Source organism: Myxocyprinus asiaticus, chromosome 24 (genome assembly GCF_019703515.2).
Source record: "Myxocyprinus asiaticus isolate MX2 ecotype Aquarium Trade chromosome 24, UBuf_Myxa_2, whole genome shotgun sequence".
In the NCBI taxonomy this organism is placed as follows: Eukaryota; Metazoa; Chordata; class Actinopteri; order Cypriniformes; family Catostomidae; genus Myxocyprinus; species Myxocyprinus asiaticus.
The window spans coordinates 24695912-24717995 of NC_059367.1; the positions used below are offsets into that span (position 1 = coordinate 24695912).

General features: G+C 36.9%; 1 protein-coding gene across 1 annotated transcript; it reads left to right on the plus strand.

Annotated features, from left to right (window-relative positions):
* The first annotated feature begins 1912 nt into the window (after window positions 1-1912).
* Window positions 1913-20674, plus strand: LOC127414921 (mitogen-activated protein kinase 4-like). Its single transcript, XM_051653321.1, has 7 exons — window positions 1913-2193; window positions 4929-5001; window positions 5800-6380; window positions 13721-13865; window positions 14207-14368; window positions 15110-15311; window positions 17680-20674. Exons 3-7 carry the CDS (start codon window positions 5838-5840, stop codon window positions 18668-18670), a joined length of 2043 nt encoding a protein of 680 aa, XP_051509281.1. The 5' UTR covers window positions 1913-2193; window positions 4929-5001; window positions 5800-5837; the 3' UTR covers window positions 18671-20674.
* Window positions 20675-22084: the final 1410 nt, after the last annotated feature.

Consider the following 22084-nt stretch of genomic DNA (forward strand, 5'->3'; position numbering starts at 1 on the left):
TTTGACATCTGCAGTCTCCATGGCACGTTCATGAGAGAAGCTCATTCACACATGCCTCCCTACTGACACATGAACAAAGTATCTTTGTGTTCTGCAGAAGAACGAAACATATACGAGTTTGAGAGAATTATAATTTTTTTGGGTGAACCATCCCTTTAATCACATTATTTTATCTATTTAACGCTGATTAGTGTGTAAAGATTTTTTTAAATCATTTGTTTTTCATTGTAGACAACTTGCATGTCCCCAATCATCACCATTTTATTTTAATAGTTTATAAAGAATACAAAAAAATTCTACCTAAATTCTAAATACATTTACATAATTCAACCTAAATTTTGTATTTATTAAAATGATAATATGCTTTCACTATGAAGGTTTTAAATTGTTTTGCCATTTTATGAGAAAACGCAGAATTTGTCTTTGTTTCTCACTTCTGTTTCAACCCTGTTAAACTTTTACATTTCTACACTTGATTGAAAGGAATATTCCAGGTTCAGTGCAAGTTAAGTTCAATCAATAGCATTTGCAACATAATATTGACAAAAATTTGCTTCGACTTTCCCCAGCAAAAATCTGGGTAGCTCAGCGACTACCACCCCTGGAGTCGTGAGTTTGAATCCAGGGTGTGCTGAGTGACTCCAGCCAGGTCTCCTAAGCAATCAAATTGGCCCAGTTGCTAGGGATGGTAGTGTCACATGGGGTAACCTCCTCGTGGTCACTATAATGTGGTTCGCTCTCGGTGGGGCACATGGTGAGTTGTGCGTGGATGCCGTGGAGAATAGCATGAAGCTCAACAAGCCACGTGATAAGATGCGCGGACTGACGGTCTCAGATGCGGAGGCAACTGAGATTCGTCCTCCGCCATCCAGATTGAGGTCACTACGCCACCACGAGGATTTAGAGTGCATTGGAAATTGGGCATTCCAGATTGGGGAGAAAAGGGGAGGAAAAAAAAACAAAAAAAGCAAATATCTGGGTTAGAGTGAGGCGCTTACAATGGAAGTAAATGGGGCCAATCTGTAAATGTTAAAATACTTACTGTTTCAAAAGTAAAGTTAACATGAAATTAGTGATAAAAAAACCCATTCATATCCAATTTTACAACCTTGTTGCCATGACAACATAACGCTGTATACCTGAAAACAACTATAAAAACAACTGCCTTTAAACCTTTCAAATATTGGCCCCATTAACCTCCATTGTAAGTGCCTCACTGCACAGACAAAGTCTTTCTGACCAGATGGTTCATACTGAAAAAAAGTTTATTTTACAGTCTGTTGCCATGTTTACATATATTTGCCTTGTCAAATGTTTCGTGATGGGGGAATATGTGTTTTTTGGTTTTTTTAACAACTTTTTTTCCAGCACAAATAACAAAATGACTAAGGATGATTAATGTGGTGTGGTGCAGTGATATTTCCTAGTTAAGGAAAATATCATTAGCCATTTTTGTACTGAATATCAACCCCGTAACATTCAACCCTAAAACATTTTTGAATGTACAGGGTAGAGTGCTCTATACAATATTTTTTGTATCAAATATATTTTATATTATAATTTGTGATTTATACAAGGCACACCAAAACAGAGTGATAACAGAATTTACTCAGTAATCTATTGAAATTATAAGGCTATGTGAATTCATACTTATGTGAATATGAATGAATACAATACAAACCTTTCTTTCAATCAGCTGTATTGATTTTCTACAAATGTTTTAATAAATAAAAAGGAAAAAGGACAAACTTATATGTACATAGGCTATGTATTATCACCACAAAAATAACCTGTCTGCATTTAATTATTATTTTTTTATTTTTATTTTTTTTATAACCAATAAAATCAGCTTAGTAAAATAGCAAGTAGTACACTGTAAATAATAGGCCTACAGCTTTCTCTCAGATTATTTGTTGTTGCCAGATATATCCACTTTAAGAAGCACTTTATGCCCTCACGACCACCAGCAAACCCGATGCCACGGTCCATTCATCTGAGCACAGGCGCGCGCAGGTGTCAGGATCACCGTTTGATTGACGGGCACGGGCGTGACGTCATAGAGGGGGCACCAACGAGTTTTGCCAAAGAAAAGTGGAGGTCCACAGTGGAGAAGACGTACAAAATGAATTCTGTTGAACGCTGAACATCATGTGAAGGTCTTCTCGGCGGTGTTTCCCAGTGACACTATCGCGGGTAAGATCTATAATATTATTCTATGATAAGATGCGCTATCCGGAAAAATCTTCACCGCGCAGCAGCAGCAAACTGATACAGTATAATCTCCGTTAAACGGTCTACATCAGTCTAGGGTTTAATAACAAACTCTGAACTATGAAAACTATACGCTCATCTCTTTTTTTGTCCCCCAAACATAGAAAACCAGTGGAGCAGCTGACAATGAAAGCCGACGGTTAGAGCTCCAGGAGCATCGCTGCCTTTGTAGTTCTTTCCGCGGATGGGCCGGAAGATAAGAAGAGTGTTCTCAGAATCTGATTTTATACTCAATTTCATGGCCTTTCCAGACACTTGTGTCACTTCTGAATATACTTGCGAGTAAAACTGTTCTTATTCTATAAATACTGCTCACAGGTTTATATCTCTATCCGTTCAGCGTCAGGAGGATCAAATACAGACGTGCCGTGTTGCCACACAAAGGCGAATGAATGCATCGCTGCTGCCTTTTGTGTGTGTTTGCGACTGGACCGACAGCCTTATGTGTGCTTTCTTTACCTTCATTCGCATGATTAACAAGTTCTCCAATTTTTATTATATTTAATTATCACGTTACCAAACAGCTTATTTGCTTGTGCGTAAATATTATATATTATATATAATCAATCAGCGTAACGGATCTATGTACATAAACCCCTTAAGCTATATTTTGCAGGATCGTTCAGCGGTAAATTGCATCATCTTGCACGGTCAGCGCCATAGTCGCATGCATTATTTATAAAGTTTGGCTCACCCACTGGTGGTCCATGGGTTTAAGACTAGATTCTCGCGCTTGATAGAAACCCATTGTGATTTTGAAAGCTGGAAGTGTAATGCCCATACCTGAGTTGGAAAAGATGAAAAGTTTTAGATAATAAAACGATAATGGCTTGATGTACAAGTAAACTCTCTAAGCGAAGTGGAAACCTTGAAACGGCACTTTAGTTATGGGATTTTATGTAAGACTGTATTCAGTCTTAAAATGACAGATGCACTCTTGCTCAATTGGTATTCAGAGATGAAGTTTGTCATTTCTACGCCACCATACGGAATTGCAAAAATAAATATCGTTTTTAAGTAAAATTAAACAACTTTCCAAATACGCCACCCCTTTGCTGTTGATCGAACAAATAGATAATCCCGCCCCCAACTCACGCCATTGGTTGAGTCAATGTTGTTGTGTCGGGCTAGTCAGGCTGCTGAAAAAAACAAAGGAATTTTTATAGCACCACAGAGACTCTGTGTTTAGAGTTTGCGAGAAAATTAAACAAGTATAACACTGAATTTTATACTTGCGTTTCAGATAAAAATGTGCCAGTTAGTTTGTGCATTTCTTCTCCACCAGAGAAAATAGCTCCAAAATAGCCCAAAGCATCAAGCACAGCTCTGCTCTCTGCACTGCTCTCAATACTCTGTTTTAAGAACAAAACACCACACTACTTTAAAACAAAGTGTTTTTGAACAAATCTTTTAAGTGAACAAATAGTTCTCGTTCACTTACATTGTTTTGTTGGTGAACGACTCTGTGTTGTTAAATGAATCAGTTGAGTCAGTGATTGCTCATAAAAAAAATAAAAAAAATAAAATAAAAAAGACGGCCATTTGTCGCTACCTACAGGAGTAAATATGCAATCTCCAGAAATGGTGACTGAACGAATCAGTGAATGAAATCAAAATTAATGATTTGGAAAGTCACGAACACCAAGAAGTGGAGTAATACACACTAAAAAAAAGTATTTTTGCAGGTTGTTCCGTTTACTTAATTAAAATGAAAGCAGCACAACTGTACACAACATTTTGTCACAACTTGATTTAACTGGGTTCTATCCAATGACATTTTAAAAATTTAAGTTTACTTAATCCATTTGAGTTGGGACTACATAAAACTTGTAGCATTGATGAAACTGGGCAGGGGATTTCCATTTCCCAGCATGCTTTGCATGGGTCTGGATGGGGTGAACAAATGTTGAAATGATGTGTTATTTTATAATTTTTTTTAGCAAGTTGAGAATAGGAGGAAATTTTTTAATGTTTTATGTTCTGTTATATTGGTATTTTAAAAGAGTGTCTTTTACCATTGTGGTGAAGATTGGCACTTTCACTTTCAAGTGATGTTTGATTCGAGTGCTGCTTAACTCTATAAGCAGTTTTCCTCAGATTGACAGTGCAACAGTTTCACTGTCCTTACACTTGCTCACCTGGCAAATACTAATGATAAATAAAATAAATATAGTTGGATCAACATAAGAAATTTAATTAAATTGAAAATGATTCAATTGAGTTTGATTAACCTAATGAAGTTGAGTTAAAACTACTATAGTACATTGATTTGACCTAATTTAAATTATGTTGGCTTAATGAAAATGACTTAATCTGAAGTAACAGAATTTAATTGCTTGAAAAAACGTTCTTAAATTCAATAAAGTAAGGGTAATGACTTAATTGTTTGAGTGCAACACAGCTTGCCAATCAGATTAGAGAAATGGAACTAACTGTTGTATAAAATAATATAGAAAGCATTCTGAAAACTAATTTGAGTTTGCGAAAATCTCAATTTTGCAGTATTTCTAATATATAATGTATGTATATTTGTTTTCATGCATTGCCTTTCCCATATAGCTTTATTGTGGATGTGCTTATCTAATTATATTTCTCTCTCTCTCTCTCTCTCTCTCTCTCTTGCTCTCGTTCTTTCGCTTTTCTTTCTCTGCTGGAAGGAATGCATAAGGAGCATGACAGATAACTGTGTCAGGAACATGGAGGGTACAGGACAGCCTGGAGCTGGAGATGGCAAGTGGAAGCTCTTAGATTATACCGTAGAAGAAGCACACCCACATTTGCAGTAACTTTTTTAGTACTAATGTAAAAATCAAACACTACAGAACACAGCCAAGTCCAGTCTAGCCCTTTGGAGTATAATTCAATGTGAATATAAGGTGCAGTGTTTTGGGGGCAGAGATGGAAGACTGTGTTTTATCTACTGTCTGTGAAGCAGGCACTGGCTGACTGGGATGTTGCTATGGAAACACTTGCCCTGTACTTGGGTGTTGAGCTGTATTCCACCAAGTGCTGTGCCCCCATTGCTTTGATAGGCTATACAGTATATTCAACTGTAATTTAAGATCTCTTTTCATGAAGAAATTTGATGGACATGGGTTCACCTCAAATCTTATCATCATTCACTCACCCTCATGTTGTTTCAAACCCATATGATTTTCTTTGTGGAACACCTAAGATGTTAGGCAGAATGTTTGCCTCAGTCACCATTCACTTTCATTGTATGAGAAAAGATGCAATGAACGTGAATGGTGACTGAGGCAAACATTCTGCCAAACATCTCTTTTTGAGTTCCATGGAAGAAAGTCATCCAGGTTTGGAACAACATGAGAATGATTAAATGATGACAGAATGTTTATTTTTGAGTGAACAATCCCTTTAAGATGTCTCTGTCTGTTATTTTAGATGATGTTAATTGGGAATTATCTAGTACTTTTTCCAAAATAAGTTTATTTATAGCTCTTTAATAGAACATTACATCACTGATCAGTACATTATTACGTTATTTGTCACTCTCTTCACTCTCTGCAGCCTCTCACAGGCAATGCCCAGTCACTCCGCTGTAAGCAATGGCCTGGCAGAACACTTCCCCGTTCAGATACGGCTTTGACCTGGAAGGACATTACCAGGATCTCCGTCCTCTGGGCACAGGTGCATCCGGCCTCGTCCTCTCTGCGGTAGACAGGCGCAGCGGCCTGCGTGTGGCGGTGAAGAAGCTGGTCGTACGAGATGCAGTGAGTGTAAAACATGCTCTGAGGGAGGTGAAGATCACCCGCCGCCTCCAGCATGAGAATGTGGTCAGAGTATATGATGTGTTGGGGCCGTCAGGTCACCCCTTACCGCATGACCTCACCCATGTGCCAGCAATATACATTGTGCAAGAGTGTATGGAAACCGACTTGGCGCAGTTACTAGAGCAAGGGCCGCTGCCAGCCGAACACGCCACGCTGCTCTTTTATCAGCTTCTTCGCGGGATCAAGTTCATCCACTCGGCCAATGTGCTGCACCGTGATCTGAAGCCAGCGAACATCTTCATCAACACTGAGCAACTGCTGCTGAAGATCGGAGACTTCGGCCTAGCTCGCATTGTCGACCCACATTACTCACACAAGGTAGGGGTCTTTGCAACATGGCAGAATTGACTACTTTACATGTTGTTTCACTTATTGGAAAGAATAGCAATAAATTAACCTTGATGAGTATTAAGAATAGTGGAGCTTGTGCTTAGGTTAAGGACAGGTATAATTTTAGATTCAACAACAGTGCATTGCTTTACTCATTGATCAATTGTTATGCTAATCAAAGCATAGCATTACCAATTAGCGTGTATTCATCAAGCTAGCATTCACTGTTAGCTAGATCTAGCTAGTACAAGCTAGGTAGGTTCCCTCTACTTGAAGTATTCAAGTTGAGCTTACATGGTAATTTTAAGTTTAGCCAGAGTTTTAATTATTTAAGTGCCATCAAAATGTATGTTAGCTCACTCAGTATTTCAAGTTAAGAGCAATTAACAATGTGTTGCACAAAATCAAAATCTGAAAGTTCTATTAACTTAAACTTCAGAGTTTATTCAATAAAAAAAAATAAAATAAAAAAAAAAAAATGAATGTACTGATCGACTAAAATTTTCTAAGATCTGCTAATTTATTAGGGTGTGAATCCTGGTTGTGAAGTACCCCAACACTGCATATTTTGGATGTTTATTTCCCTTATTTCTGATAGGTTGAATCAGGTGTGTGAGATTGGGGAGATCTCCAATTTGTGTAGTGTTGGGACCAGGTTTGAAAATGCTTATCTAGATGTAGGTCTTTGTTAGTAGATAAAATGGTTCCTAACAAAGCCCATAAATAATTTGTTATTTATTTATTTAAAAGAGGTTTACCTATTGTGAATACTCCATTAGATTACACTACATGTTTTTCAGTGTTCTCACAGTCATGGAAAACCTGGAAATATCATGGAATTTTAAAATTGTGACTTGGAAAAGTCACAGAAATTGCTATAATAAAAGGTCATTGTAGTTATGCTCTGCTAAATATTGACTATCAGCTTAATATTGCTCTTGTGTGTAGAGTAGAACTTGCTAGAGAGCTGTGATGTTTGATTTGAGAGTAAATCAATCATTTGAAACTGCTAAATAGGTCAAGTCAGTTCACATATCATCTGAATTATTAGTTTATGAATGACTCACAAACGAATAGAAAGGTCATGGAAAAGTATTGGTGAACAAGTATGGAGACCAAGGTTTTTGGACATGGTTCCATGGTGATAGATAGAAAGGACAGAAAGAGTAATAGCTGGATGGATGGATGGATGGATGGATGGATGGATTGATGATCGCTCGATCTATACTTTTTTTAGGAGTGTGGTTCATTCTGAATAAAACTGGGAAGAACTGGTTGGTTAATTTCTGGGAACTATTAGATGTTAGTATGTACTGCCTTACTGTAATTACAAGCTTTCGTTGTGGTTCACCCTGCAGTAACAGTCTGGCCTTGATTAGTAGAGAAGCATTTTCTGTCAATTAGCAAGTGCTGCAGGCTGTTAATGACAGTTAATGACATTTTTATATTTCAGTTTACTGTTCCTTATCAACATAACCTAGTTAGTATATATGATTTTCTGCTTTCAGTCCATCTTTTTGGCCTCAATATTTCTCATTGTTATTAGCTTTTTTCTTTTCTTTTTTTTTTACTAAATTAAATAAACTAAATGTAAATTATTATTATAATTAAGCAAGTCTTAAAATGGTTGGTCAAAATTCTTTATACTATTTCACATTGTGCAAAAGGCATATGGTTCATTTTTTAGAGAATACTTTGTTGGCTGGCCTATTACTGTTGCACTGTACTGTTTGTTTTCTTTCTGCCCTGCAGTCTCAGCATAAAATATTCTCTCAATACTTGAAAGTCCAGCTAATTTGCAAGTTCTGTTTTTACATAAAATGCTGCATTCAAACCTATTATATAGTTTGTTTGGAGTCAGAAGAGTTTAGTAAAGCATTTTCTAAACTGTACAAGTATTAAGGCCTGTTTGATCCAGGTGACCCTACATTAACCCAACTAATAAAATAACAATTATAATCTGTGCCCATACCTCAATTTTCCATGGATTGCATGTAGAAGTCTTATAACTTGGACAATATGGCCTGCAGAGTTATGTAATAATTATGAACAATTATCTTAATGTTATAGGATCTAAAAGATTAATGTGGAACTTAACTGTCTCATTGTACTTGTCTATTATTTAGTAGAGCACACTGTGTAACACTAGCACTCTGTGAGGACAACATGAATGGAGAGTATTGTGTGGAACAGGACAAGGTGGAGTGAATGATTAGAGAAGAGGGGGATGACACAGTTTGGAATTGGAAGGAACAGCTCGACAAAAAACAGTCTTACCCAAGAAATTAAATAAGAAGAAATCTTGTTGTTTAAAATGCCATGCACAGAAAATAAAACTGAGATTGCTGACTCTGTAAGAACAATATTTCTGTGCTCTCACAGCTGGGCCCACTAGTCTGAGACCATGTGGAAATGCATCTGTTTTGCTTAATTTTCTTTTTTTTACAAAAGTCTATTTTCAGCATAAGAAAATAAGTAGTTAAATTAAAAAAATATATATGAATTTCAGTCTCACTTTTGGCCTAATGTCAGCATAAAGTCAAATTGGCATTGACAAAATTTGATGATCCATGTTATCCCAGCATGATTTGAAAATATTCTAAAGAGATTTTTTTTTTTTTTTTTTTTCCAAAGGTCAATGTCACAAATTTGCTTTCATTTTATTAGGACCTAAAAAAAAAAAAAAAAAGTGCATAATCTTAAAGAAAATGTTCTTTGTTTTTCATTTTTTTCTAAAACATTCTGCTTATTTCCAAGTTTAAATGAAAAAAAAAAAATAAAGTTCCCAGATTTTGAATATGGTCTCAGACCTCATTGTATTTTCTGTCTGTAATTGTGTATTGCAGTAGTCGGTGCATTTGCTTCAGTAAATTAAGAGCAGTAGTTCCTTTGACACATTCACTAAGCAAGTGCCTGCAACTCTGCTACTGCAGGGAGCGTTTGTTCCCCTCTCAGCATGGAGGGAACATTCAGTTCCCAAATCTAGAGGAACACTGATAAGTGGACTATGGATTCACAGTAGCATCTGGATCCAAATATGCTAGTTACACAGGCAGAAGGCTGAGAAGGCTCCAGATACTACTGCTTCAATCTGACATGAAGAATAAGGACTCTATATAATAAGGATGATGTGGACACTGAACCTCATCTATAATTTAATAAGGAAGCTATGTGCCTATTCACCTGTTCTCTAACTAATTTATAATAGCTCTACATTGTAAGCAGCAATTTAAAAGAGATACAATATATATCAGTGTTTCCCAACCTTTTTGTGTCTCAAGTACCCTCACAGGCCCATCAGTAAGGTTCAAGTACACTTTCATCAACACCAAGCCAACAATGTGTTTATATTAACTCATATTATACTGGATATCATTTGATGTTATCATAAACATTGTTAAAATATCTTTTAAACAAACAACAATCAAAAATGTGGGTGTCAAATCCAAACTCGCCAAGTTGCACATTTGTGACCTGCTCCATAATTTTGAGCCACTTTGTCCCAGAGACACAATTTTTTTTTTTATTATTATTATTTTTATTATTTTTTCTCCCCTTTTCTCCCCAATTTTGGAATGCCAAATTCTTACTACTTACTAGGTCCTTGTGGTAGCGCGGTTACTCACCTCAATCCGGGTGGTGGAGGACAAGTCTCAGTTGCCTCGCTTCTAAGACCGTCAATCCGCGCATCTTATCACGTGGCTCGTTGTGTATGACACCGCAGAGACTCACAGCATGTGGAGGGTAATGCTACTCTCCGCGATCCATGTACAACTTACCACGTGCCCCACTGAGAGCGAGAACCACTTAATCACGACCATGAGGAGGTTACCCCTTGTGACTCTACCCTCCCTTGCAACTGGGCCAATTTGGTTGCTTAGGAGACCTGGCTGGAGTCACTCAGCACAAGAACTCGCGACTCCAGGGGTGGTAGTCAGTGTCAACACTTACTGAGCTACCCAGGCCCCATCCAGAGACACATTTTGAGTTTTATGCACTAATGTAAAAAGCAATTATATTATTATACACTCACTTAGCACTTTATTATGAGCACTATCTGAGTTACCGTAGCCATTCTGTCAGCTCAAACCAGTCTGGCCATTCTCCGTTACTCTCTCTTATCAACAAGGCATTTCCGTCCGCAGAACTCCTGATCACTGGATGTATTTTTGTTTTAACACCATTCTGAGTAAACTCTAGAGACTGTTGTGCGTGAAAATCCCAGGAGATCAGCAGTTACAGAACTACTCATACCAGCCCGTCTGGCACCAACAATCATGTCAAGTCAAGTCAAGTCAAGTAATTTTTATTTGTATAGCGCTTTTCACAAAACACATCATTTCAAAGCAGCTTTACAGGAAATCATGCATTAACAAAATAAAAAAATGAAACTGTAATATCTATAAAGTCTTAGAGTGATCATTGTGTAGTTTGATTAAATATGAATGTAAATTGTGTATAGAAATTAAATAAATAATAATTGTATTTAGAACCCCTGTGATGCAAGCTGAAGGCAGCTGTAGCAAGGAACACAAAATTCCATAAGATGTTGGTTAATGGAGAAAAATATCCTTGGGAGAAACCAGGCTCACTGTGGGTGCCAGAACCCCTCTGGCTAAACAGCATGACTATAATGCCAATATTAGTTATTTGTGTGCAGTGCAAGTCATGGTTTTAAATTTGTAAATTAAGTAAGCATTAAGGTCCAGTGTTTTAAAAATAAAAAAATATATATATATTTTTAATGAACTTTAATATTAATGACTAATGTCTTTGATGTCCATTCTGGATTAACTGTAGAAGTTTACATAGATGCATTGTCCTTTGTTAGCTGGCAATCATATCACGGTCGAAATCACATTTTCCCCATTCTGATGGTTGATATGAACATTAACTGAAGCTCCTGACCCCTATCTGCATGATTGTATGCATTGCACTGCTGCCACACAAATGGCTGATTAGATAATCACATGAATACGTAGGTGTACAGGTGTTCCTAATAAAGTGCTCAGTGAGTGTATATTCGATTATATTAGCCAACATTAAAATGATTATAGCTTGGCAATGGTTTAGAGTTAAAACATAAGTATATGATTTGAAAGCTTAGGCTTTCAACTCAAAATGTGTTTCAGGGTTAAGTTACTCAAAAAAAAAATTAAGTTGTAAATTCTGTTTTATAGGTTTAACAAAGCAAAATGTAAATCTTTCCAAGTACCCCCTGGAACCTGGTGAATAACCCTCTGGGGTACGTGTACCCCTGGTTGGGAATTACTGCTCAAGATTGTACTCTAAGCTCCTTTAAAGAATTAGTTCACCCACAAATGAAAATTCTCTCATTTACTCATCCTCATGCCATCCCAGATGTGTATGATTTTCTTTCTTCAGCAGAACTCAAACGAAGATTTTTAGAAGAATATTTCAGCTCTGTAGGTCCATACAATGCAAGTGAATGGGTACCAAAATTTTGAAGCTTCAAAATTCACATAAAGGCAGCATAAAAGTAATCCATAAGACTCCAGTGGTTTCTTCCATGTCTTAAGAAGTGATATAATAGGTGTGAGTGGGAAACATACAAATTTGAGTCCTTTTTTTACTATAAAATCTCCTCCCTGTCTGTAAGTGGCCAGTATGCACGAAGAATGCAAGTCGCCAAAAACAAAAGAAGAAATATGTAAGTGGAGATTGATAGTAAAAAGGGACTTAAATATGTATCTGTTTCTCACCCACACCTATCATATCACTATCATACCACTGGAGTCGAATTGATTATTTCTGCTGCCTTTATGTCCTTTTGGAGCTTTAAAAGTTTGGTCACCATTCACTTGCATTGTGAGGCCCTTCAGAGCTGAAATATTCTTCTAAAATGTTTTGCTTGTGTTCAGCAGAAGAAAGAAAGTCATACACATCTGAGATGGCATGAGGGTGAGTAAATGATGAGAGAATTTTAATTTTTGGGTGAACTATCACTTTTAATCCCTTAAAGGAATATCTAGGTTATATACAAATTAAGCTCAATAGACAGCATATATGGCATAATATTGATTAGCACAAAAATTAATTTAGACTGCCTTTTCTTTAAAAAAAGCAACAATATATATATATATATATATATATATATATATATATATATATATATATATATATATATATATATATATATAATATATATATATATATATATATATATATATATATATATATATATTGTTGCTTTTTTTTATTATTATTTATTTATTTATTTATTTTTGTGGTAATCAACATTATGCCACAAAGTTGATTGAGCTTAACTTGTATAGAACCCAGAATATTCCTTTTAAGGTTAAATTTGTCCCAGCATGTAGGTTGCACTAATAGTCCTTGACAGTGCAAAACCAGCATCACAGCCACTGATAGGTCAAGATACCTTATTCATGCCATAATTTGTTTTGTAATTTTGGCTTTACTCATTCTCAGTCTTTGTGGGTCCCACTTTTTTGTGAGCAGTTTCAAAGGCCTGAGTGAATCAGCTCCAGTATGAACACAAAGGCACACCATGTAAGCAGGATATATAAATACAGTTTGTGTTTGTATCACTATCACTCTTCAGATCCGCCCTACTGAGGCAGTCTGCTAAAAGCACACACATAATTCATCACCTGGGCTCAGGGGGAGAGTAGGAGGTGAATAAGAACTTAAGAAGAGGAGAGGATGAAGGGAGGCAGGAAGGATGAAATGAAGAACGCAGGAAGGGGGTATTGGAAGCCATAGGATTTCATCAGCTATTTCTCATCAGCCATTACACTGATGCTGGGTCACTTGTCTCTGGAAAAAGTTGAGAAGGAAAGTGAGGTTAGGTAATTACTTGGGTAGTTACAGATTGTTTTGTAAAATTGTAGTTTTTACCTGTTATATAAAGTATATAGTTATAGTTACAACGCTGATTTTCTTGGTAATAAAATATGATCGTGCCAAGTAACAGGTTCATATAAAATGGCTAGAAATAGAATTTTAGCTTAGCATAAAGCTACATGTTCTCATGACAATTTACACAAGGTTTATTTCTATTTCTGCTGCTCCAAACTTCACACTTACTCTGTCTGCTCGTATGAATGTAACACATCTTAAGAAAGTGTTTCACCACTGTATAAACTGTCACTATATTCACCACTATATATCTTTAAGTGTGTAATTTCTGTGCCACTAGCATCACCAAACAGAATTGAAAAAAATACGACTGTTTATAAATGAACAGGTTTCCTTTTATTTTTTATTTCATTAATTTAATTGTTGCATATATGAGTTGTTAGTTGTGTGTATGTAATGTTTAAGTTTTATCTTTTTCTGCACAGGGATACCTGTCAGAGGGAATGGTAACTAAATGGTATCGTTCTCCACGACTGTTGCTCTCTCCAAATAACTACACAAAAGCAATTGACATGTGGGCTGCAGGCTGCATTCTGGCTGAGATGCTCACAGGACGCCTGCTGTTCGCAGGTAACTTTAGAAAAAACACTCCTATTGAGCAAGGGACTGTCAATTGAGTCCTTTTGCTCATTTGGTTTCATATAGATTTTGTGCATCAATGTCAGTCTTCATTATCAAGCCACAGTCCTAGAGTGTCCTCTTGTGGCTCTGCTCTGCAATGTAAAAATTAGACCTTAAAATCTCACTACCTTACTCCTCTTGTATTAGACTCTCTGTTATGCTTTATTTTCTCCTTTTTATTATCAAACAAAAAAGCTTTTCCTAAGCACGTTTTTCTAAGCATATGTTTTTATTTTTAGCATCTTTTTTTTCTTTTGGTACCTAACACTTCTCTCTTTGTTTTCTTAAAGGTACCCATGAGCTGGAGCAGATGCAGCTGATTTTGGACACTGTACCTGTGACTAGGGAGGAAGACAGACATGAACTGCTACGAGTCATGCCCTCTTTTGTCGGCCAAGGCTGGGAGGTCAGGAGGTCACTCAGAGATCTGCTGCCAGAGGTGGAGGAGAAAGGTGAGATGACAGAGAGGCAGACTAAAGTTTATACACTAGAATTTGAAATAGCTTTTACAAGTGTGGTTTGGTGCAGACTGTGAAATACTGGAGTGACAAGACACTAATTGTTAAAAAAATGTATTGTTAATTTAAGTGTGTGCTGATACATCAATATGACACTTTTACATCTATGACACTGAAATGTCTTGGTGCCATTCGTTAAAGAAATAGTTCACCCAAAAATGAAAATTCTCTCATCATTTAATCACTTTCATACCATCTCAGATGTGCATGACTTTTTTTCTTCTGCAGATCACAAACCAAGATTTTCTGAAGAATATCTCAGCTCTGATGGTCCTTATAATGCAAGTGAATGGCGACAAGACCTTTCAAGCTCCAATATATTTCTTCTGAAGCAATGCAATCACTTTGTGTGAGAAACAGATCAATATTTCAATCCTTTTTACTATGAAAAGTAAAAAAGGACTAAAATATAATACACTTATCATATCGCTTCTGAAGACATGTATTAAACCACAGGAGTTATATGGATGACTTTTATGCTACCTTTGGAGCTTGACAGATCTGATCACCATTCACTTGCATTGAAAGGACAGAGCTGAGATATTCTTCTAAAAATCTTCGTTTGTGTTCTGCAGAAGACAGAAATCCATACACATCTGGGTTAGCATGAGGGTGAGTAAATGATGAGAGAATTTTCATTTTTGGGTGAACTATCCCTTTAAATCAAAATTTCAGGCATTGATTTCCTGGAGTGTATCCTCACTTTTAATCCTATGGACCGGCTGACGGCAGAAGCGGCTCTGTCTCATCTATACCTGCAGAGATACTCGTGCCCTCAGGACGAGCCCGTCTCACTGCAGCCATTCCACATAGAGGATGAGCTAGAGGACAGTCTGGTCACTGAGCACACTCATGTGCTCAGCTCCCACTGGGACAGGTACAACAGTCATATGTCAAATACCAATTACTCTTTTTGACCCTCAGAATTGGAATATTGTAATTTGAGCGGGGTTTCGTGGACCCAATAAAATGCATTATTTGTGATCACTAGAATGAGAGAATTTAAATTTATGGGGACTAAATGAAAGCCTTTTTTTAATATATATAATTGATCGCTATTTGTTTTTGATATTCTTAGTAGGATCTGTAACAATGAAAGTTTGATCATTCAAAGTTTGTGGGTATATGCACTCTGGGAAAATGAAACACAAAAGTCTATTTACACAGACAGAAACTGAAATGTCTGAGGGCCTACTAATGATGTAGAATGCTGCTTAAATATAGAAACTTATTAAATCCCTGCATAATAAAATCTGTTGACACTTTGACAATTTAATAAGAATGTCACTGTTGTCCTCTGTGTGGCCATATGGCAGATCTGACAGGTCTTCCTTTTCTGATCAGAACAAGCAATGGGAGGTGAACTAGCCTTTTAGCTCAAGACTAGAGAAACTGATGAATGACATTTTAAAGGTTAAAAAATGGTTTTTGACACAACACACTCAATTTTTTGTTCGACAGTAATTTTGACCCATCCCTCAATTTGTAAAACAAACAACAGATCTATAGTAATTATTTTACATTGGACGTCAGTGGGGCATTCTGGAGGATTTAAAAGCAGTCATGTAAAGCTCTTATTTTATTTTACTAAGCACTTAGCCTATATTGATTTTTCCAAACTAAAATGTGTATTATTTGAGCAGTTGCTGTTTTTGCAGTTGGACTGCTATTCTAGGCAGATGAGCTTCTATGCAGAAGCTCCAATGTAAATCCTGTGGGTGAATTTTTCTATGTTAACAGTCCCTTTCTGGGATCCTTGTGCATATCATGAGAAAGTTTGACACCCTGTCCACACTGGAAACGAGCTGCAGGACACGTCACGTGAAAAGAAAATTGCTCCCATTTTAATTAATGATGCTGTCTACATTGGATGCGTCATTGCAGCTGATTGTCCATACACAAAATCTTAGAATGTTCACTTCTATGCATCCAGTATAGACAAGGTAACCGGGTCTTCCGTCTTACATAGTCATAACAGAAGTTGGATATAACTTTGCATAGACAAGGTTAGTAAGCGCTTTTTCACAGTCGAAACAGTGTATTTTAATGTTTATCCCGATGCAATGCCTTGACCCATAGACTTCCATTGTTAGTGCATTACAGTAAATGTTTACTTGTTTTTGCAAACTGAGGGATGAGTCTAAATTACTGTCTGTGGTAATCAACATTATGTCACAGATGCTGCCAACAGTGCCCGTCCACTTTTCAGCCATCTTGGTTCCAGAAGTATTTTTCCTATTAATGTCTTCCATAGGGATTTTATAAAATATTTCATAAGAGAACCAACCAGCTCCGAGGTAAATTATACCATTAAAAAAAACTTACATTTGAAACAAAAAATTATTTGAAAATCTGATAAAAAGACAAAGGTTCAAGACTGTGCTTAAAGGGATAGTTCACCCAAAAATGAAAATTCTCTCACCATTCACTTGAATTGTAAGGACCAACAAAGCTGAGATATTCTTCTAAAAATCTTCGTTTGTGTTCAGCAGAAGAAAGAAAGTCATACACATCTGGGATGGCATGAGTATGAGTAAATGATGAGAGAATTTTCATTTTTGGGTGAACTATCCCTTTAACGCCTTTCATGAGGGCATGAACTGCAATCTCATAATGCATTGTGAATGACACAACGGAAAAAAATAAAACTATTTATTTAAAGTTGTTTATAAGTACAGAAGCAATATATTTTAATGGTATTGCAAAATATTCAGATATCTACAAATATATATAGTAGTTTGTGAGTGTAGGGAGACCGACTCGATTGCGTTTTTCTCAGTTCGTCATGGGAGTGGGCTGTTGCTTTTGCACTTGTTTGGCACGCTTTGTTCACCGCAGTTCTCTGATTGGTAAAGTGTTTCTCTTCAGGATCATGGGTAGTAATTTCTTAACCAGAAATTCCACTATTATACACTATTTCTAATAAATTAAGTTGAAATAAAGCAGAGCGATGGCATCAGAAGAGGCATATAACATCGATTAACAACCTCGGATCTCACTGTAGGTCCATCTTTAAAGGTTTAAAAGATATCGTTAAAAAAGTATTCGCCTAAGGAAAAAAAATGTATGGGATTTTGTACTTCCGGAACACGACTGTTGCACTCTATAGAATATATTATTGAACATGGAACATTCTTTTTTTTTTTTTATAACACAGTGGCTAAATGTTAATATGCACTGTTTTATACCTTTTGCTGTACCAATGATCTTGTGTATTTTAAAACTTTTCTATACACTTTTTCCAGGTTTGATGGGAGTGTTTCATCAGACATGTGTTGGCAGCCACAGGAGCAGTGTGGGTGCATGCAAAGCATCTCAGAGCTTGGAGAGGCAGAAGAGAATGAGGTTCAAAGAGATCCACGCGCAAGTGGCTCTGTGTCAATCATCGAGGAGGCCCAGGTAGACCCTCGCAAATACTCCCACAGCAGCTCCGCCGAGCGCTTCCTGGAGCAGTCCCACTCCTCTCTGGACCGGGTCTGCGGTAACTTCACGGAGCTAGACTGTGGTCGTTCCTGCGATTACAAGGTGGGCTCTCCCTCCTACTTGGATAAGATCGCATGGCGGGAGGGGAAGCCACAGCACTACTCTGAACCGAAGCTAATACTGGACTTGTCACACTGGAGACATAACACCATGTCGGCTCCAAGAAGGGGAAGTATGGAAAAGCTTGTCACTAAGCCTGCAGATTTATTCCAGGAGATCTCCCGTTGGGTGGAGAGCACACAGTCAGGGCTCTACTCTCCTGGTTCTCCTCATGACTCTCTTACCTCACCATGTTCTCCTCCTCAACCCCTCTCCCCTACAATGCTGCCTCATCCTCACATGCAAATCCAAGCACCTTTACTACTGTCCACCCCAGACCATCTACATGAGGACAGCAGAAGTCCTATCCCTTTCTTCTCCTCTCCTCCAACTCTTTTGCCCTCCTCCCCTTCCTCTCCTCATCACGGTTCATCCGATTGTCCGTCTTCCTCTGTTTGTTGTAAAAATGATGAGGAGCCTTCACAGACGGGCCCCTCTAGAAAGGAACATGAACATTTTGACCTGGATGTCTTCATCTCTCAAGCTCTTAGAATTTGTAGTCAGAGTGAGGTACTGGGTGAGAACTCTGATGTTCCCAAACAGAGCAATAAAAGCCACATTCATAACATCTCAGACAACAGAGCGTCCAGAACACAAACTCCAACCCCTGAGATGGTTAAAGCTCAAGGGTGTCATAACAAGCACTGGTTTTGAATGAATCTGCATCTTTAAGCACTTTTCCACCATCTGGCTGAACAGTTCCGAGCATGGGGAGCAACGGTTCCCATAGCATTTTCACTCGAACATGGTTCGAAACGGTATGATTACAAACTGATCCCAGCCCCAGATTTCTCAGCATGGTTAGCTAACCAAATTCAAGAGAGAACTGTGCTTGTGGAACGGGTTTAGTGATGTGGTGACTTGCGATTGGCCAGTTGCTTAGTCAGTCCATTCTAATCCTGATTTCACAGCACCACAATGAAAAAAGATACCGTAAGAGAACAGACAAGCTAGGATTGGTACGGAACGGCATGTTTCCCATCGGCCACATGGTGGAAAAGTAGCTTATTTAAAGTGGCATGAATAAATGTGACTATTTTTGAGGACCAGAGAGCTTTGAGAATGTTTTATCACCCAAATCTGAAATTCTGTATTCTATTGGAAGTATAAATTCCATATTTCTGATGTGACTCTAGAATGAGGATTACCTGGGAAAGACATCTGAGATTTCAGATTTTGAAGCAAATAATGTAATTAAGCGGCTGTTTTATTGAATGTTTCTTAAAGTATTTTATGAAATTGTGTTTCTTGTGCAACACCAGAGAGGCTTTGTCTGTTTGGTGGTGATTTCAGATGTTTTAAATCAATGTTGTGTAATACATTTATTCTTTTTAGCACAAACTTTAGTCTGTGTAACTTTTCAAGTAAGAATTCATTAAATAATTTAGAGGTGTGTAAAGGTGTTAGTTTTTTTTTTTTTTCCCACATAACGTTTTACATCTAAAGAAAGTTTAAGGACTTTTGACAAATGTTTAAAATGATGTACACACATGAGATTCCAGTCATTACGATGGCATTTTAGTGCAAAAAAAAAGAAAAAAAAAAAGAAAAAAAATTAAAGTAGCAATATTTTGAGAATAAAGTCATATCATTAGCTTAGACAAAGCCATGTTATTTGACATAAGGGTGGTTCTCCTTAAAGTGACCAACATATTGATATCAGTAGAGACCAGCCAAATATGACCCACTTCATTTCAGTAATCTCATTATTATTGGAATCTTTTGGTTGAGGAATTTATTGATCATGAGTGACAAATGCATCTGTGAACTGCACTTTTTTTGCAGGTTGTTCAGTTTACTTATAGGATTAGTTCACCCAAAAATGAAAATTCAGTCATTGTTTACTCACCCTTGTGTTGTTATAACCCTATATGACTTACTTACTTTTTCTTAACACAAAGGGACAAATTGTGAAAAAACTTGTGCTCAATGATGTCATACAATGGTAGTTTATGGTGACTAACTCTTCAAGATTTAAAAGAATGCAAAAGTATAATTCAGAAGTCTAAAAAATTATTCCATGAGATTTTTTGAAAGCATACGATAATGTTTGGTGAGAAACAAAACAAAATCGAATGTATTATTTAGTGAAACTGGAGCGACCGTTGATCTCCTGTGCACACACGTTCATGAAAGGGCACGAGAGCAACAGTTCACGCAGGGAGCGTTCAAGCAAAAATTAGTTCGATTTATCTAAAAACTGGTCCACCACAGCGATCGTGACAAAAGAACACAACACAGCTGCACAAAAACCAGAGAACAGAACAAACTAAACATAGAATGTACCGTCGCTCATCACAGCTGGTTAGGATAAAACCTCTGATTAACATAGGAAAGATACCTTATATCATGTGTCATTTGCTGTCAGGTTAGGTCATGTTGTGACTGTGGCAGTGTGGCTGCCAGTAGCCTCATCTATTTTTCTGTTTGATTGAGGACTCAGTTTAAAAAAAAATAATAAGGCTTGGCATAGAAATGCATCAATTCTTTGAATACAAACTATTCAGACATGTTCTTAAAAACATTTCTGCAGCTGTGTTGTGTTCTTTTGTCACTTTTGCTGTGCCCTATCATGAACACACACACGAGATCAACAGTCGGTTAACAGTTTCACTAAATAATACATTAGATTTTGGTTTGTTTCTCACCAAACCTTATTGTATGCTTTCATAACAATCATGAGACTCATGGAATAATTTCTTAGACTTCTGAATTATAATTTTGTGTTCTTTAGAAGCTTGAAGAGGTAGTCACCATATACTGCCATTTTCTCCATTTGTGTTAAGAAATAGACAGTCATATAGGGTTATAACAACACAGGGATGAGTAAACAATTACTCTTTTTGGGTGAACTATCCTTTTAATTAAAATGAACTAAAGCAACAATTCTAAAACACTGTCATAACTTTCTTTTTGTTTAATTTGTTAAAATTAAGTTGACTTAATCCATTTGAGTTGGGACTACATAAATACTTGTAGCATTGATGAAACTGAGTAGGGGATGTCCACTTCCCAGCATGTGTTGCAAGGGACTGGATTGAGTGAACAAATGTTAGAATTGTGTGTTATTTAATGTATTTTTGAACAAAATGAGAATAGGAGGTGATTTGTTAATGTTTAATGTTCTGTTATATTGGTATTTTAAAAGTGTCTGTTAGGCTGGAGATTTGGGGGTTACCTTTGTAGTGAAGATTGGCACTTATGTTGAGGATGGACTTTCACTTTCAAGTGATGTTTGATTTGAGAGCTGTTTAGTTCCAGAAGCAGTTGTTATCAACTTAACAGTGCAACAGTTTCACTGAACATTCCCTTGCTCACCTGGCATATCCTAATGATAAATCAAATAAGTTGGACCAACATAAGAAAATGTATTAAATTAAATATTGAGTTTGACTAACCTAATAAAGTTGCATTTATGCAGATAGGTGCAAGTGTAAGTTTAAAACCATTGCTGAAGCCAGCAAAACAAACCAGAAATGAGTAGGCACACATTTAAAACAACAATCAAAAATTTAAACAGGAGATAGGCAGGTTGTTATTCTTTGTAATTTTAATTCCCATAATTTAATGCAGACAACTTTTAAAAAAAATAAAAAAAAGACGACGTTCCAAACAGAGAGAAAACAGCACTACAGTACATATGCAGATAAAGGGGGTTTGTTAGGTCTAAAGCCCTGTCTTTAAAGATGGTACCAGACAGTTAACAACATAGCATTCACATCATGGCAATAGAGACAACACACAGCAGGCAATCAGCAGGCCAGCAAAGGATTGGGCTACATTCTATTTTCGAGAGCAGATAAGAACATCTCAGAAATGATATTAGTACACTACGGGAGAATGTAACAAGGTTGCCAAGAACAGTTACGAAACCTCTTATCAACACAACAAGCTATAATGGATGCTTTCACGTTTCCAAATCTTACATAGTGACGTGTTTTATTCAATTTGGATTTTTTGAATCATCTTTTTCTCACATGTCTGTCAAAAACAGACATAACATGGCACATTTGCCACTTTTTTCATATATACAGCACATTAGCAGTCAATTAGCCATTCTTTTGAATA

Bases quoted from the DNA above. Each gene is read 5' to 3' on its own strand.
- LOC127414921 (XM_051653321.1), top strand. From the start codon at position 5,838: ATGGCCTGGCAGAACACTTCCCCGTTCAGATACGGCTTTGACCTGGAA. The intron at 6,381-13,720 runs GTAGGGGTCTTT...TTTTCTGCACAG, and splicing joins ACCCACATTACTCACACAAG to GGATACCTGTCAGAGGGAAT. The intron at 15,312-17,679 runs GTACAACAGTCA...CACTTTTTCCAG, and splicing joins CTCAGCTCCCACTGGGACAG to GTTTGATGGGAGTGTTTCAT.